This window comes from Hemicordylus capensis, chromosome 4 (assembly GCF_027244095.1).
Source record: "Hemicordylus capensis ecotype Gifberg chromosome 4, rHemCap1.1.pri, whole genome shotgun sequence".
In the NCBI taxonomy this organism is placed as follows: Eukaryota; Metazoa; Chordata; class Lepidosauria; order Squamata; family Cordylidae; genus Hemicordylus; species Hemicordylus capensis.
Window position 1 is genome coordinate 317,902,129 of NC_069660.1, and position 14,976 is coordinate 317,917,104.

At 51.6% G+C, this 14,976-nt stretch overlaps 1 protein-coding gene across 3 annotated transcripts in view; it reads left to right on the forward strand.

The window, feature by feature from the left end:
* RHPN1 (rhophilin Rho GTPase binding protein 1) overlaps window positions 1-13,979 on the forward strand; it is a 59,181-nt gene extending 45,202 nt beyond the window's left edge. For 2 of the 3 annotated variants that reach the window (XM_053251143.1, XM_053251145.1), the window contains 6 exons: window positions 973-1,092; window positions 6,381-6,575; window positions 6,894-6,970; window positions 7,622-7,768; window positions 9,427-9,585; window positions 11,959-13,979. In XM_053251143.1, coding sequence (XP_053107118.1) covers window positions 973-1,092; window positions 6,381-6,575; window positions 6,894-6,970; window positions 7,622-7,768; window positions 9,427-9,585; window positions 11,959-12,162 — 902 coding nt within the window. In that variant the 3' untranslated portion in view covers window positions 12,163-13,979. The remainder of the gene's footprint in view (window positions 1-972; window positions 1,093-6,380; window positions 6,576-6,893; window positions 6,971-7,621; window positions 7,769-9,426; window positions 9,586-11,958) is intronic. The other variant, XR_008307434.1, reaches the window with a different exon arrangement.
* The last annotated feature ends 997 nt before the right edge of the window (window positions 13,980-14,976 follow it).

Consider the following 14,976-nt stretch of genomic DNA (forward strand, 5'->3'; position numbering starts at 1 on the left):
CACCCTAAGGACCAGAAGCCTGCAGAGTGGCTCTTGAGAGGCTGGATCTACACGGGCATATCTGAATATCTATTAGAGCAATCCACGCGATTGGCATTATTCAGGAGCTCTGTGCTCTTCCGTTTGCCGATCGTGTGTCGGTCCAAAGCAAGGCAGGAAGTGGGGAACTTCATCATGAGCTAAGCAGGACCGTTTTTCTGCCCGTCTCTTTCTGAAGCTGGGGGCGGAATGTCGGTGCGGCGTGCGTGTGCTGCCCAGCGTGAAGGCCTCACTCACAATCCAGCGCCCCACCTCTGAACTTATTTTTAACTATCAGCAAACAGGAGCGTGCCCAGGTCCCGAACTGGGATAGGCGGCTTCTCCTGCCCTATTGTTGACTGTGTGAAGCGCCCTGCTGAGTTCGCCCACTGGCCCAGCCAAACCTGCATGACATGCTGTGACTGGCAGCAGCTCCCCATGTTCTTGGGTGGAGAGAGGTCTTTTCCAGCCTTCCTAGCACAAGTCCTTTGAACAGAAGATGGCTGGAACTGAATGTGGAGCGTTCTGCATGCAAGATCTGCCGTCTGTGGCTGAGTGGTGGCTCTCCGTAGCAGTTGTGCATGTGGGAATCGGTGCCAGAGCTGCAATCCTGCCCTGTGCCCCTTGCACTTGAGCCCCACTGAAGTGAGTCATACTTTGCCTATCCCTAACTGATGCCAGGATTGAACCTCTTGTCTCTGTTCAGACCTGCTTTGCCCTTGGGAAACATCAACTCTAGTTCCAGAGGATAGCATAGCAGGGGTTCTCAAACTTGGGTCCCTAGATGTTGTTGGACTACAACTCCCATCATCCCCAGACTCAATGGCCAAATGATGGGAGTTGTAGTCCAACAACATCTGGGGACCCAAGTTTGAGAACCTTTGCTGTAATAAAGTTGGCCGTCCTCCATCACTCCCTGCCAGTTAAACCATTTGCCTGGTCTGTTCCCTACAGCTGCATCTGATGCGGATCTCCCAGACCACGAAAAGGCCTTTCGCCAGTTCCACATCACTGTGCCGGAGGGACCAGCTCAGCGCCTGCTCTTGCAAGACCAGGAGGAGAGAAGGAAACTGGGTAAGTGCCCTATGGAGGATCCTGCCTCCATGGCTACTGTTTGTGCAGAGTCAGCCTGGAGCTAGGAGAGATTTCCTGAGTGGGAGACAGTCAAGGGATGGATTGGCTTTGTTGCCGGTGCAGAAGACACAAATCCCACTCCTTCCTTCCTTCCATTTCTATACCACCCTATCCAAAGGCTCTGGGTGGTGTGCCTTTTGGATAGTCAGTCTTTAGTAGTGTTCTTACTGTATTTACCTGAATCCAAGATTAGATTCTCCCCCCCCCACCCCAGTTCTTTGATATTAGAAATCATGGGGTTTCCTTAAATTCAGCGTCCTCATCCTTTCAGATAAACACAGGGGTAACCTATGTTTAGTCTCTCCAGTAGTCCCTTGCCAACCACAAGGGTTCCGTTCCTGGAAACCCTCGTGGTTGGAGAATTCGTGGTAGGCGAGACATAGGCTTTAATGGGATACGGGGGGTTAGGGGAATCACGAGAGGGAAAGTGCCCAAAAATACAAAAGAGAGAGAGAGAGAGAGAAATCCCCCCGACCTTCAGAATGACCACATGACCCCGGAAATTGGCCCCCAAAACGGCCCAAAATTTGAAAAAATGGTGCCAAACCACGAATACTCGGTTCATGCTTGGCAAGGGTGGTGACAATTTTCCAATCGTGGATACTCAAATCTGCGATTGGCAAACCCACGATAGGCGAGGGACGGCCGTATTTTTTAAGGGTCATCTTAAATGCAGAGTGTTCGATTCAAGAAAATACAGTAGTACGTGAGCTGGCTGAGATAGACCGTAGCATCCAGGCAGATGAATGCTCATTGTGGTTTTTGACGCCTAGAGATGGAAAACAGGTGATAGCATTGCAAGACTTTCAGATTGCAATACTAACCCTAACCCCTGATAACAGAGCAAAGAGGCATCTTTGAAAAGTGTCGATTCTCTCTATTTAGCAGGGGGAGAGCAACTGGCTCTGCCCGTCCCCAGCACAGCAGCCCTCCAGGGGCTGTTGCCGGTGTCTATTGTATGTTTCTTTTTTAGATTGTGAGCCCTTTGGGGACTGGCAGCCATCTTTGTTTGTTTGTTTATTTATATCTAGGTAAACCGTTTGGGAACTTGGGTTGAAAAGCAGTATATAAATATTTGTCGTCTTTGTACGACAGTATGTTCTCCTGCTTCTATTGTCCTGACCATCAAACCTGCAGCAGCCAAATTTGTAGTGGTGTTTTAAAAGCTTTTAAAAGTTTTAAAAACATCAAAACAAGTTTAAAATTGTATTGATGTTCTCAGAGGAATGGAAATGGAATTGAGCAGGAATGTCCTCCAAAGATTACTCCACGGAGAAAGCCCAGTTTGTTCATTGTTACCCTAACCTTTTCCTCTGTGCAGAAATGACTTCAATTTCACCGTGTTTTGAGTTAATAATAATAATAATAATAATAAACTTTATCTGTTAACCGCCCCATAACAAATTGTTCTGTGAGCGGCTCACAACAGAGGATTAAAACATACAATAAAAACACATAACACAATAAATGATAACAGACTTCCAAAAAGGTAAAAAGAAAATACAAAATACAGTATAAAGCATCTTAAAAACTCTTTTAATTAGTTAGAAATTAGAACTAGGAATTAACAAGGGGTGATGACAACAGAAAGCTGTAAGGGCCACAATGCTGTCGCCTGTTTTCCATCTCAGGATGGGAGGTAGATGGTGCCAGAAATCACTCGGAGCATTTACTCCCTGAGGTGGTTCCAGCAGCTAAAATGTGTGAGTCTGGCTCAGGGATTATTTAGGAAACTGCCCAAAGGCTGTAGTGGCTGATGGGATGGTGCGAGTGGCAGCCCATCGACAACTGGGGGTCTAGGGTAGGAGACCCATTCTAGCGTATCCTCAGTTTTTGTTCTTGGCATGCATACATTCTGCTTTCTTTTAGTCGTGATTTTGTTGTCTGGTGTAACTAAAGCTTGACGGGGGAGTGAGTCCCTGTTGGTTCTGCTGGACCTCTCGGCAGCATTCAGTACCATTGACCAGGGTATCCTTCTGGACCGCCTCTCAAGTATAGGGACTGGAGGCACTTCTTTGGAGTGGGTTCGGTCCTTTCTCAGGGGGAAGGTCCAGAAGGTGGTGCTGGGGGACTACTGCTCAGCTCCATGGCCATTGGCCTGTGGGGTCCCACAGGGTCTTGATTTGTCCCCAGTGCTGTTCAACATCTACATGAAACCGCTGAGAGAGGTCATCCGGGGACTTGGACTGAGTTGTCAGCAATATGCGGATGACACTCAGCTCTATCTCTCCTTGTCACCGGATCCTAGGGAGGCGGTGGATGTCCTGAATCGGGGGCTGGAGGCCGTGATGGGTTGGATGTGGGCTAATAAACTGAAATTGTATCCAGACAAGACGGAGGTACTGTTGGTCAGTAGGAGAGCCGATCGGGATGAGGAGTTTTTATTGGTTCTGGATGGGGTTGAATTCCCCTTGGAGGAGCAAGTATGCAGCTTGGGGGTATTGCTGGACTTGGCTCTGCTTTTGGAAGCTCAGGTGGAGGCGGTGGCCAGGGGTGTCTTTGCACGGCTTCGTCTAGTGCACCAGCTGCATCCCTTTCTCAAGAAGGCAGATCTGGCCACTGTTACCCATGCCTTAGTCACATCACGGCTGGATTACTGAAACGCACTCTATATGGAGCTCCCCTTAAAGAATATACTGAAACTGCAGCTAATGCAAAATGCGGCAGCTAGGATGTTATCTGGAGCTGCCCACTGGGACCATAATACCCCCATTGTGAAAGACCTACATTGGCTGCCAATCTGTTTCTGGGTCCAATTCAAGGTGCTGGTTTTGACCTTTAAAGCCCGAAATGGTTTGGGTCCTGGATACCTGAAGGACCGCTTGCTCCCAAGGGTCTCTGCCTGCTCGACGAGGTCATCAGAGGGGTCCCTGCTTCATGTGCCAACAATGAGGGAGGCTCTCCTGTCGTGCACGTGGGACAGGGCCTTCTCAGTCATTGCCCCCAGACTTTGGAATGTTCTCCAGGTGGACTTCCACTCCCCAGTCTCCATCACAGTTTTTAGAAAGCAAGTCAAATCTTGGCTTTTCACCCAGGCTTTTAAATGAGTGGGCTTTTTTTTTTTTTTTTTTGCCTCTGCTTTGTATATAATTATGGTTATATTGTACATATTTTTAAAACTATTAATTAGATTTTTATTATATATTCCATTTTAATTCTTATTGTGTAGATTTTATGGTTTTATATTGTTCTAAATGTTTTGTGAACTGCCTTGAGATTATTCTAATGAAAGGCAGTATAAAAATGTGACCATAAATAAATGAGTAAAGATGAATCGACGACTCCCTGTAAACAAAGGGCGAGTTGGGCCTGTGCCCTTTTGGAGCAAACAGAGGTGGGGTTGTGCTGCCCTCTTGTGCCGCTTTAAGTTGCAACCGCTTCTCAGAATGAGAAGCAACATGCAGGGAGAGGCCAGGTGGCATGTTGCATGCAAGCAGCTGTAGTGATGGATGGTAGTTCAGCCATCTTTAAACAAATGGGTGTCATGTGGCCTCTTCACAACGACTCAGAGACCACCCTGGCTGGCATCTATGTTTGCTTGGCAGTTTGAAGGTTTGGCAGGGCGATGCCCATGGTGGTAAGGCAGGGGTTCCCAATAAGGATGTGTGAACCAGCTCGACCTTGAGTCAATTCGCCATGGAGCTAGCCCGGTTCGAGGACTCGCCCTCAAGCCAGACCAGGCCTGGTTCAGCTTGAAGTTGAGCCAGCCCCCAACCCCACCCCGGGCCAGTGCAGGGCTAGTCCAGGGTTTGTTTGTTTGTTTAATGGTGGATGTACCACCTCTGGGGCTTTGGGGGTGCTGCTGGTGGCGGGGGGGGGTCCCTCCGGTGGTTCCTCCTCCCCCTGCTGGTCTCCCCCAGGCTGTTTGTTGGAAATTCTCTGTGGTGAGAGAATCCCTTTCTCATTATAGCAGAGTGCACAGAGGCACAACACAGCAGAATTTAGTTCGACATGCATGTATGCTGAGAGTAAAGTAACTTGGAGCCAATTCATAGTTTCCAATCCATATATAAGGAAGGCATTTATTAAGGAACTCCATTCTAGATAGGAAAGTGAGGAGTTAAGATCTCTAATCTATCTATCTAGCTGGATGCAGATGGATTCTGCATCCTCTCTGCACATATGGTGCAGGGAGAGAGGCTTGCCATGTTGCAAGGTAGGCGGGCAGGTAGGGAAGAGAGAGAGGAAGGAAGTTGAATCCCTAAGAGTAGCAATCTACATTTCAAAGGGATAGCATCAGAGCAGTGGAGAAGGGATGACCAATGTCTTGACTCTCTAGCCCTCTGACTTACTAGTCTGTCCTCCACTGTCTGAGGGAAAGAGACAGCGCAAAGTCCTTTAACTTCCAACAGTTCCGGCCCTTTCCGAGCCGTTCCAGCCCTCTCCAAACTTACGGTGGCCATTTTGGAGGCCACCATGTGTACGCATGAGCCATTTGCATGGCTAGCCGACCTGGTCATGCAGATGGCCTGCGTGTATGCGCAGTGGCCTCCTAAATGGCCACCATGAGCTTGGAGAGGGCCGGAATGGGCCAAAAAGGCCTTAAAGCAGGCCGGAACATCCGGGGGCGGCAGGGGGAGGTGGGACCTCCTGAGGACCCCTTGCCTGCGGCTGACAGCAACATCCCCCGAGGCCTCGGAGTTGGTAAGTATGCCATTTAAAAAACAAACACCATCCCTGGCACCCCTGAATTGGGCCTGAACCAGCTCAAATTCGAGCCGTGCCACTCATTTGGGTTGCCAAAACCTAACATGCCCGGTTCAGTTCAAGCCCGGTTCAGACTTGAACCGAACCGGGGAAACCGGCTTTGTGCACATCCCTAGTTCCCAAGCTGCTGTGGTCCAGCTGTTGCTGTATGACAACTCCCATGATACCCACCTATTGTGGCCGGGGATTATGGGCATTGTAGTCCACCAACATCTGGAATAGCACAGGTTGGGGGACCCCTTCTGAAGGGGAACGGAGAGCAGTTTTCTATGCTTTCTTTTGCACTCTTCTGAGTCTTAATTGTGCCTCTGAGATGTCGCCAGCCCATTTCTCAAACCAAAGGTGTAAGCATTGCCTTACTGGATCACATGAAGACCTACCAAGTTCACTACTGAACTTGCAAAAATGACCAGAGAGATGCCTCTCTGGAGCTCACAGGCAGAGCACGCGAGGGGTGGCTGACCGGCCATCTTCCCTGGCCCTGCAGTTGCTTCGTGAAGAATAACCATCTCTTTCTGCAGGAAAGGGCCACCTCAAGAAGGCCATCATGAGGCATGAGGAGGCCATGAGGATCCACAGCCTGTGCAAGATCTTGAGGAAGATGGACATTCTCCAGGAGGTCCTCTGCTTTGCCCACAAGCGCTCGCTCAACAAGTACTCGGAGATCGATCATGAGGAAGACTTCTTTGAAACTGCAGACGCCCCCGACATCCATCGTAAGTGAGCACAGGGCTGCATGGGCGCTGCCCGCTGCTTTATGAATTGTTTCAGCCACTCTGGGAAATATTTTGGGTCCCCAGATGATGTTGGACTACAACTCCCATCATCCCCAGAAACATTGGCCTTCAGCCATTGTGGCTGGGAATGATGATGGGAGTTGTAGTCCAGAAACATCTGGGGACCCAATTTTGAGAACCCTTGCATGTGGGGATTGAAAAGTGGGTGGATGTGTTCTGATGATAACCAAACGCTTGCTGGTCTGTTGGTGCGATGGTTTCAACATTGAATTCCATCAGCATCTTTCTTCTTTTCAGCCAAAACGCACCAGAGGGCAGAAATCAAATCTCCCAACTTCTCCAAGGTGAAGGTCATGGACATCTTCCATAGGCTGGTATGAACGACCGCGCCTAGATGAGGCCTACTGTTTACGTTTGGAGTGGCTGGGTGGGGGTTGTCAGAAAGGAGCTGCTGTCTACTGTAAGAAGTGTTCACATCTGTCGGAGTGGGGGGACTTCATGTGTGGGGAGGCCAGAAGCCGTTAGCACAGCGGACTGGGATTCTCCGTTTGCAGTTCACGGGCCAACATCCAGACTAACGCTGTGCCTGCACAAGCAAGTGGTGCGAAGTCTGGAGGTGTCCCACTTCAGACATGTTTCCACTTGCGCGGCCTGTGGCATGCCCCTTATGCTTTGCAGGGAATCCTTGTCCAACAGCGCAGTTCTGGAGATCCCAGTGACCTCGCAGGGCTTTGCAGTCGTCTTGCACTAGTGTGCCTCTCCGTTTGTTGTAGAAGTGCCCCATTAGCCAGGACGTCGGCCGTGGTTTTCAAGCTGCAGAGCTCCCCTTTCTCTGGCAGGAAGTAGCCAAGCTGGAGCTGGGAGGCAGAGCCCGTTTATTTCCACAGAGAGGGCAATGCCCCGAGCCACTGCTGCGGCCAGGCAGGCTAGCGTGGTGGGTGTCTGATTGCGACAGGTAGCCCATGTCCTCCGCCCGCTCCAGCCCCACGGATGCATCCCTCCAATGCACGGTCTTCTCTCTCCAGGGCCCACTGTCGGTTTTCTCTGCCAAGAACAAATGGCACCCCCCACGGACGGTTCACCTGGTCCGAGGAGAGAACGGCTTTGGGTTCACCCTCCGAGGGGATTCCCCGGTCCTCATTGCCGGAGTCATCGCTGGTGGTTGCGCTGCCGTGAGTCCTTTGTCTTGCCATCCTGAAGATGGTTGGCCTTGTTCTTTGTGACGCCGTTAAGGGCCTCTAAAGTATCTCCAGATAAGGCAGGGCTCAGGCGGGAGGGGAAGATGGCTGTGGCCGGAGGAAAGGGTGTCTCCACACTGCCTCGTCTTTGCCACAAACCTCAGTGCCTGCTCTGTCTTGCAAGAAGCATTCTTGTGCAGGCAGTTAGGGCAGTTTCCCACCCACCCTAGCAGTGGATTGCAGCAACTTGACATGAAATTGAGGGGGACGGGTCTGTAAGGCAAGGGTTCTCAACCTTGGGTGCCCAGGTGTGGGACTACAACTCCCAGTATCCACAGTGGCTTTCATCTGGGGATGCCCGAGTTGTTGGCCAGCAGCATCTGGGGACCCAAGATTGAGAACCCATGCTGTAGGCATGGGCAGCAACGGAGGCCTGGAACCCACGGCAAGAAAAAGAGGGACAAAGAAAAGGTCTGACTGCAGAATCAGGAGAGACAAAAGAAACACGTATTCACACAACACAAAATTAAGACTATCCAGGCCCAGCATGTTAAATATGATGGGGTGTCATATTTAAATATGATGGGGGTGTCCTTTTTGTCTGATCCTCTTACTTCATATTTTGGAGAGATTTCAGAGCTTTTATTCCCCCCCCCCCCATCTTAATCCTTTTTCTGCACAAGACGTCTGTTCTCTGAAATGTTTAAACTGTAGAGGAAGTGTGGAGTTATTTTGATAGCACACTTATCTGAGTCTTAGTAGCTACTGAAGGTTCTTTTTTATTTTTGGATTGCAGTGACTGTTTTATGACTATAAGCAACTGGGTTTGTATCAACAGGATTCACTGGCCAAGAATGTGTGATGGCACCTGTTGTCTTGGATGGTTTTGACACAGGATTAGATCAATTCATGAAGGAAGAGGAGAGGTCTCATTGTGGTCTATCGCAGGCTATTGGTTATGGTGGCTAAACAGAACCTCCATGTTCAGAGGCAGTGTACCTCAGTAAATGCCAGGTGCTAGAGAATGAAGAATGTGGGGAGGGCAGTTTTGTTTTAACTAGTTGAGGAGAGGCCATAGCACAGCAGTAGAACCCTGGCTTGGTATTTAGAAGCTTCCAGGTTCAGGCCCTGGCAGCATCCCCGGGTAGGGCGGAGAAAGACTCCTGACTGAAATCTTGGAAACCTGCTGCCAGTCAGAGTAGACAGTACAGAGCTAGAGGGACTCCATGGTCTGACTCAGTAGAAGACAGCTTCATATAAAGGGAGGAAATTAGCCAACAAAAACGTCTCTCATCACTTGGCACTCCTGCTATTATGGAGCCGCTCTGGGAAGAGCATCTAGGTTCCAAGTTCCCTCCCTGGCAGCATCTCCAAGATAGAGCTGAGAGAGACTCCTGCCTGCCACCTTGGAGAAGCCGCTGCCAGTCTGTGTAGACAATACTCAGCTAGATAGACCAATGGTCTGACTCAGTTCCTCCTATTACTTTTGCTACGGCTGCTGCATGTTCACCTTGCATCTCTGTTTTCTGGCAAGTGTTTTTTGCGGCCTTGGTGGTATCCCCGAAATTCTCCCTGCCCCCCCACCCTCCCTGGGGGCTGTGGTGTCTCAGGCTCTCTTCGCCTCAAGATGTTTCTGCTGGGTGCCTTTCCAGGAGGCGGGGCTGAAGGAGGGCGACTACATCGTCTCTGTCGGCGGCAAAGACTGCAGATGGTCCAAGCATGCCGAGGTGGTGCAGATGCTGAAGGTCGTGGGCGACGAGGGGGCCGAGGTTGGCGTCATCACACTGCAGTATTCAGACGGGCAAAGCACGGTAATGTGGCTTCTGGGTGGCATGGGGAAGGCCCTGTAGCAGCAGAGACCGCCTCTGGCTGGGGGGGAGGCCTGCAGCAACCATGATGGTCCGTGGCATGGCTTGCTTAGAGAATGAAGAGCTTCCTCGTGATTCTCTGTGGGTTGCTGCCTCTCTTGGCCTGCAGCCAAGGGACAGGATGTGGCAGGAAGCTCCAATGGCCAGAGGACGGGAGCTGCGCTGGAGGCTCCGCTGGGTTCTTCCTAAATAGTGTGAGCCACGTGGACCTTCTTTATGGATGCATGTTGTTTGCTTTGGATTTTTATGTCCTGTCGCTCCAGGGCAGTATTGTGCGGGGCAGCTCACCAAAAATGACAGAAGAGCTGGCATGATGAAACGTGATAAAACAGTACAAGAGACCTTCGTTGTCCATGGTTTCGCAGATCACAGTTTCATGTATCCATGGATGGGTCTCAGAGGCCCAGTTTCTTTATCCGCGACATGACATATCGGCAGTTTTTGCATATCTGGTGCGGGCTGCCCTTGTACATAGTCCGGAAACTACAGCTGGTCCAGAATGCGGCAGCCAGGCTGGTCTCTGGGTCATCTCGGAGAGACCAGATCACTCCTGTATTGAAGGAGCTACACTGGCTGCCGATATGTTTCCGGGCAAAATACAAGGTGCTGGTTCTAACCTATAAAGCCCTAAACAGCTTGGGCCCTGGGTATTTAAGAGAATGGCTTCTTTGTAATGAACCTCGTCGCCCATTGAGATCAGCTGGAGAGGTCCGTCTGCATTTGCCACCGGCTCGTCTGGTGGCCACTCAGGGACGGGCCTTCTCCACTGCTGCCCCGAGGCTTTGGAATGCGCTCCCTAGTGAAATTAGAGCCTCCCCATCTCTTGACAGCTTTAAAAAAGTCTTTAAAAACATATTTCTTCACCCAGGCTTTTAATTAATGTTTTAATGGTTTTAATGCTGTTTTAAAATATTATTTTAAAATTTTGAAACTATTGTAATGTATGTGTGTGTCCCCCCTCCCATTTTTGTCTTAACGAATGTTTTACTTTGTTTTTATTCTGTTGAAAACCACCCAGAGACGTAGGTTTTGGGCGGTATAAAAATGTTTTAATAAACAAACAAACAAATACATATCTGCCCTTCCTGAGTGGCTGGAAATGATGTCTGATGCCATTTCCACCCACCATTTTGTGGCTCTTTCTTTCTTTCTTTTTAAAATTAAAATGAAAAATTGGGGGATTTGGGGGGCATTCCTGGAAACGTGGAGATCACAGTCCTGTGCTTTCCCACCCTTATATCTGCCCCCTCCCTGCTTCTTAAGCAGTTTTTTCGCTCAATGAACCTAACCCCACAATCTCCATAGGGTTAAGGTCTCTTTATTTGTGCTTTCATTCTCCATGGAAATTAGCGGGAATGGAACCCCTGCGGATATCAAGGGCCACCTGTATAACTTTAATAAAATAAGTAATATAACTAAAAACAAGACCCAGTTAAAACCAAATTTAAAAGCTGAAAGTTAAAAACCCACCAGATAGAGCTACAGATAAAGACTGTGTGCTATAAAAGATCCAGATTCTGTACCAAGAGAGGCAGGTTCTGCAGCTTTGAATAAATCTTGCAGAGTAAGCAAATGTGTGTACGCGCACACACCCCTTTATAGTCTTACTCACTCACACTCACACTCACACACACACACCTTTTTTGTCAGAAAACTAGGGTCTGAATTGGGAAACTAAAATTTAAATAAGAACAGCTGATTCTGGTTTTGTGGGTGCAGAATGAGTGAGAGTGAGAGGGACTGTTGTTCTCCCCTCTCAATGGCTAGAAATCCTGCTCAGACACAGAGGCAGACACAAACCTACACATACCCCAAGGCTCCTAAGTTTGGGGGTGGTGGTGGGAGGGGTTTAAACAGAGGCAAAGGTTGTCAGATACGGAATGGTTTTGATTCAAATTCTGCATCCCCAGTACGCACACCATGGCAGAGCACCTCGTCTTCATGCAGAAGGCCCCGGATTCAGATCCTTAGCAGCACCTCTCACTAAAAGAATCAGGTAGCAGGTGCTGAGAGAGTGTGTGCCCAAGACACAGAAGAGCTGCTGCCAGTCTGAGCAGATAATGTTGGACTGTGTGGAGCAGGGGTCTGACTCAGTAGGCAGCTCCCTATGGTCCATGGGCATGGAAGAGGAAGCAGCCCCGCCCTCAGAAAGGCCTGGCTGACCTGGAGTGACCTGCCACCCCTGTCGTGAGGAGGAGCAGGGCAGGAGGGGATTTTAATGAGAGGCTGCCCAGCGTTGTTTCTCTGCCCCCCCCCACCCACCCCCACCCCGCTCTTCTCATGCTGCTGCTTCCTTCCTGTCTCTTTCTTTGGAAGGTGGACAAGAAGTCCTCGGCGATGTCTTCTTCGGGGGCCGGCGGCCTGCTGAAGAGCAACAAGGAGAACAGCCGGAAGAGCCGGATGCAGAGTAAAGGCGCCAGCACCCTCCTGGCCTGGGGCAAGCGCAGCAAGCGCAGCAAGGCCGGCAGCACCTCCAGCCTCCCCTTCTCTGCCGTGGGGGACAACGATCTGGCCTGTTGAGGGCTCTCCCCCCACCCACCCCCAGCCCAGATTCCTGCACAGCCGACACCCCCCCCCACCCACCCCTGGGCCAGAGCCATAGGTGGGCATCCTCCTGGCAAGGACTCAACGGGAGCGTTTCTGCCGTCAGCCATTTCCGTGGGCAGCCTGAAGAAGCCGCCAGTGGAGTCTCGGCTTCTGCTCTCGGACGCTCGCTGGAGCTGGCTTCTGAAAAACGGCTGGGCTGGGGAGGAGAACTTGAGGCCGGGCCGGCCAAATATGGCCGCTGAATGCGGCCTCCACGACCCAAGGCGGTCCATCTCTGAATGCCAGATGCTGGGGGACGGGCAGCCAGAGGAAAACGCTGCTTTCATGCCCGCATATGGGCGTCCTGGTTGGCCCTGCTAGAAAGTCCTGCTAGAGTGCTGGACGCGCTGGGATCTCTGGTCTGGTCCAACAAAGCAGCGCTCGCGTTCCGGGGTCTCTTACGCCGCCTCAAGCCCTGCTGACACCCGCCAGCCAGGACACCCATCTAAATGCTCCAGTCTTCACTTACCGATGCCATGGGCTGTACGAACAGGAGCATCTGCTCTGGCGCTTGGGAGAAAAGGGTTCAGCTGCATCCGGCCCCATCCCGGCCGTTCCTGGAGCTCCACGTTCACTGCTGGGCCGTCTCGTTTGGGGAGACGGTGGACAGTCTGGAGAGGGCTTCAGCTCGGACCTCGGTGGACAATGAAATTAGGTGACCGGCCCCTGGGGAAACGGCTGGCCGGACTCCGTGTGTTCCGTCGAGCGGAGAGAAGCCGCAGACAGGTGGGCAGTTAGTTCTCAGACCTCTTGTGAGGTGCTGGGAAGGCGGAACAGGGACCAGTGCTCCACAGAGAGCGGGCGCCCTGTCAATACTGTGAGCCGAGGAGCCCCCGTTGCAGACCTCTGCTGTTCATTCACTAGGTGGCCTTAGGAAAGCCTATTCCGATTGCGGGGAAGGGGGCGGCGCAGGCAAAAGGCCCCCTAAAATTGCCCCCAGCTCACCATTTTTTTCGCCACCACCACCAGCACCTATTTTACAGTGCTATTCCTCCTCCATGTCGAGGTTCCTAACATTGGGTCCCAAGCTGCTACTGGGCTACAACTCCCATCACCCCCAGCCACAATGGCCAAAGGCTTGCTATACTAGAAAACTAGTCTAGCGAGGAGAAGGCTGGTGAGATGCTACATTTTTACCTGCGGGAAGTTGAATGGTGGAAGTATTCAGAAATGGCATCCCCACCACCACTCACCCCTACAAGTGCACTTAACTGCTCCACATATGTGGTCTGGGGTGATTTAATGGGCAAAGGAGACCCTGCAGGGCTGCTCCTTCCCCTCCTGGGGTCTTTAACGTGTCTGTGCTTTGGAGCGGCCCTGCAGGAGTAGAAGCCGCCTCCATTGGAGGTTGCCCATTCATGGGATTTTGCCCATTTTCTGTTCAGTGTCTTGGTTTTGTTTGTCATTGGGGGGGCCTCTGAACCCACGAGGATTAATTTATTTTGAGGCAACCTGCAGAGGGCCATGTCGTGTGGTAGTGTAGCATTGGACTGGTGTCGCTTTGTTTCCTTTGAAAGTCACCATGGATATGCTAATCTGTGTTCTTTCTGCTGCCATTTTAAATAGAACTGTTTGTTTGGAGGTGGGGAGGTCCCTCGGTGTTCGATCTACTTGGAAACCCCGAGGAGTGTGTAGGAGCAAATTCGGTTTTCCTGTCTATTTGGACCGGGACTCCACCTATAGCCTGCTCTCCGCATCCAATCTCAGCCTTGGAAAATGTGATATAGCAATAAAAAAAAGAGTGCCTCAGAGCATGTGCTGTATGTTTTTGTTTTTCCTTTCCTGCCAAATAACTGCAGCTCATTGCATCTGGCGTTGGGAGTGGGCAGAAGGCTGTGGGCCCAGGTCAGAGGCAAAGGCCGTGGCGCCTCCTCTTTGAGAAGGAAACCTTGGCCCTGTCCAGGACATCCAAAGGAAAGCAGGCCCAGAGCAGAGGAGGACGTGAGGGGCAGGCCGGAGAGGCCAGGGGTCAGGAAAGGAGTCCTGAAGCTGGCGGGGAGAGAGGCGCCTCAGGATACAGCAGGAGCCCCAAGTGTGCTCCTTGTGGCACATTAACCCAGGAGGGCTCTTGAGTTTGGAGGTGTCCCCTCGTTAAAAGGAGTTGGTTGGCTTCTGGCAGGACAGGGCACCACAGCGGGAGGAGATGACATTGCCCAAGTTCCTGAGCAACCGTTGTCCATGTAGCCAAATCGGCAACTTCGTCTCCCTGTATGGGAATGGATGGAGCAGGGCGCCCAGTCTTGGAACATCCCTGGTGGAGGGCCAACAGCACAGCTAAGGGGCTGAGCACCAGCTTTGTGTGCAGCCACTAACTTGGAGGAGGAGGAGGAGGAGATCCCCCCCCCCCCGCCCTGAGGACAGCTCCCTCGAACTCCTGCAAGCAGCCAGTCGCTCAGAGAGCAGCCCTGGAGAGCCAGAGTCCCCCAGCCAGGCTCCTGTCCCCAGAACCTCCCCCCACACCCCGCCCCCCACCTCCCCATCTTTCCACCAAGGAGCAGAAGCGAGACTCCAGTTCTGGAGGCAAAGGACTTGCCTGACTGCTTAGGGCTCCCCCCCCACACACACAATGGGCCTACTCGAGCTCAGCACCCATTTGGGGATCAGGGCCAGCTCCTGGCTCCTAGGGGAGCCTTGGATTGGCAGCCAGGCAGCCAGCCTTGGCTGGCTCTGCAGCGGCTTCTCCAGGTGCTGCCTCCAGACCAGGCAGCACAAGGCTAGAGGACCCAGCGGCCAGCCCGAGAAGGCTCC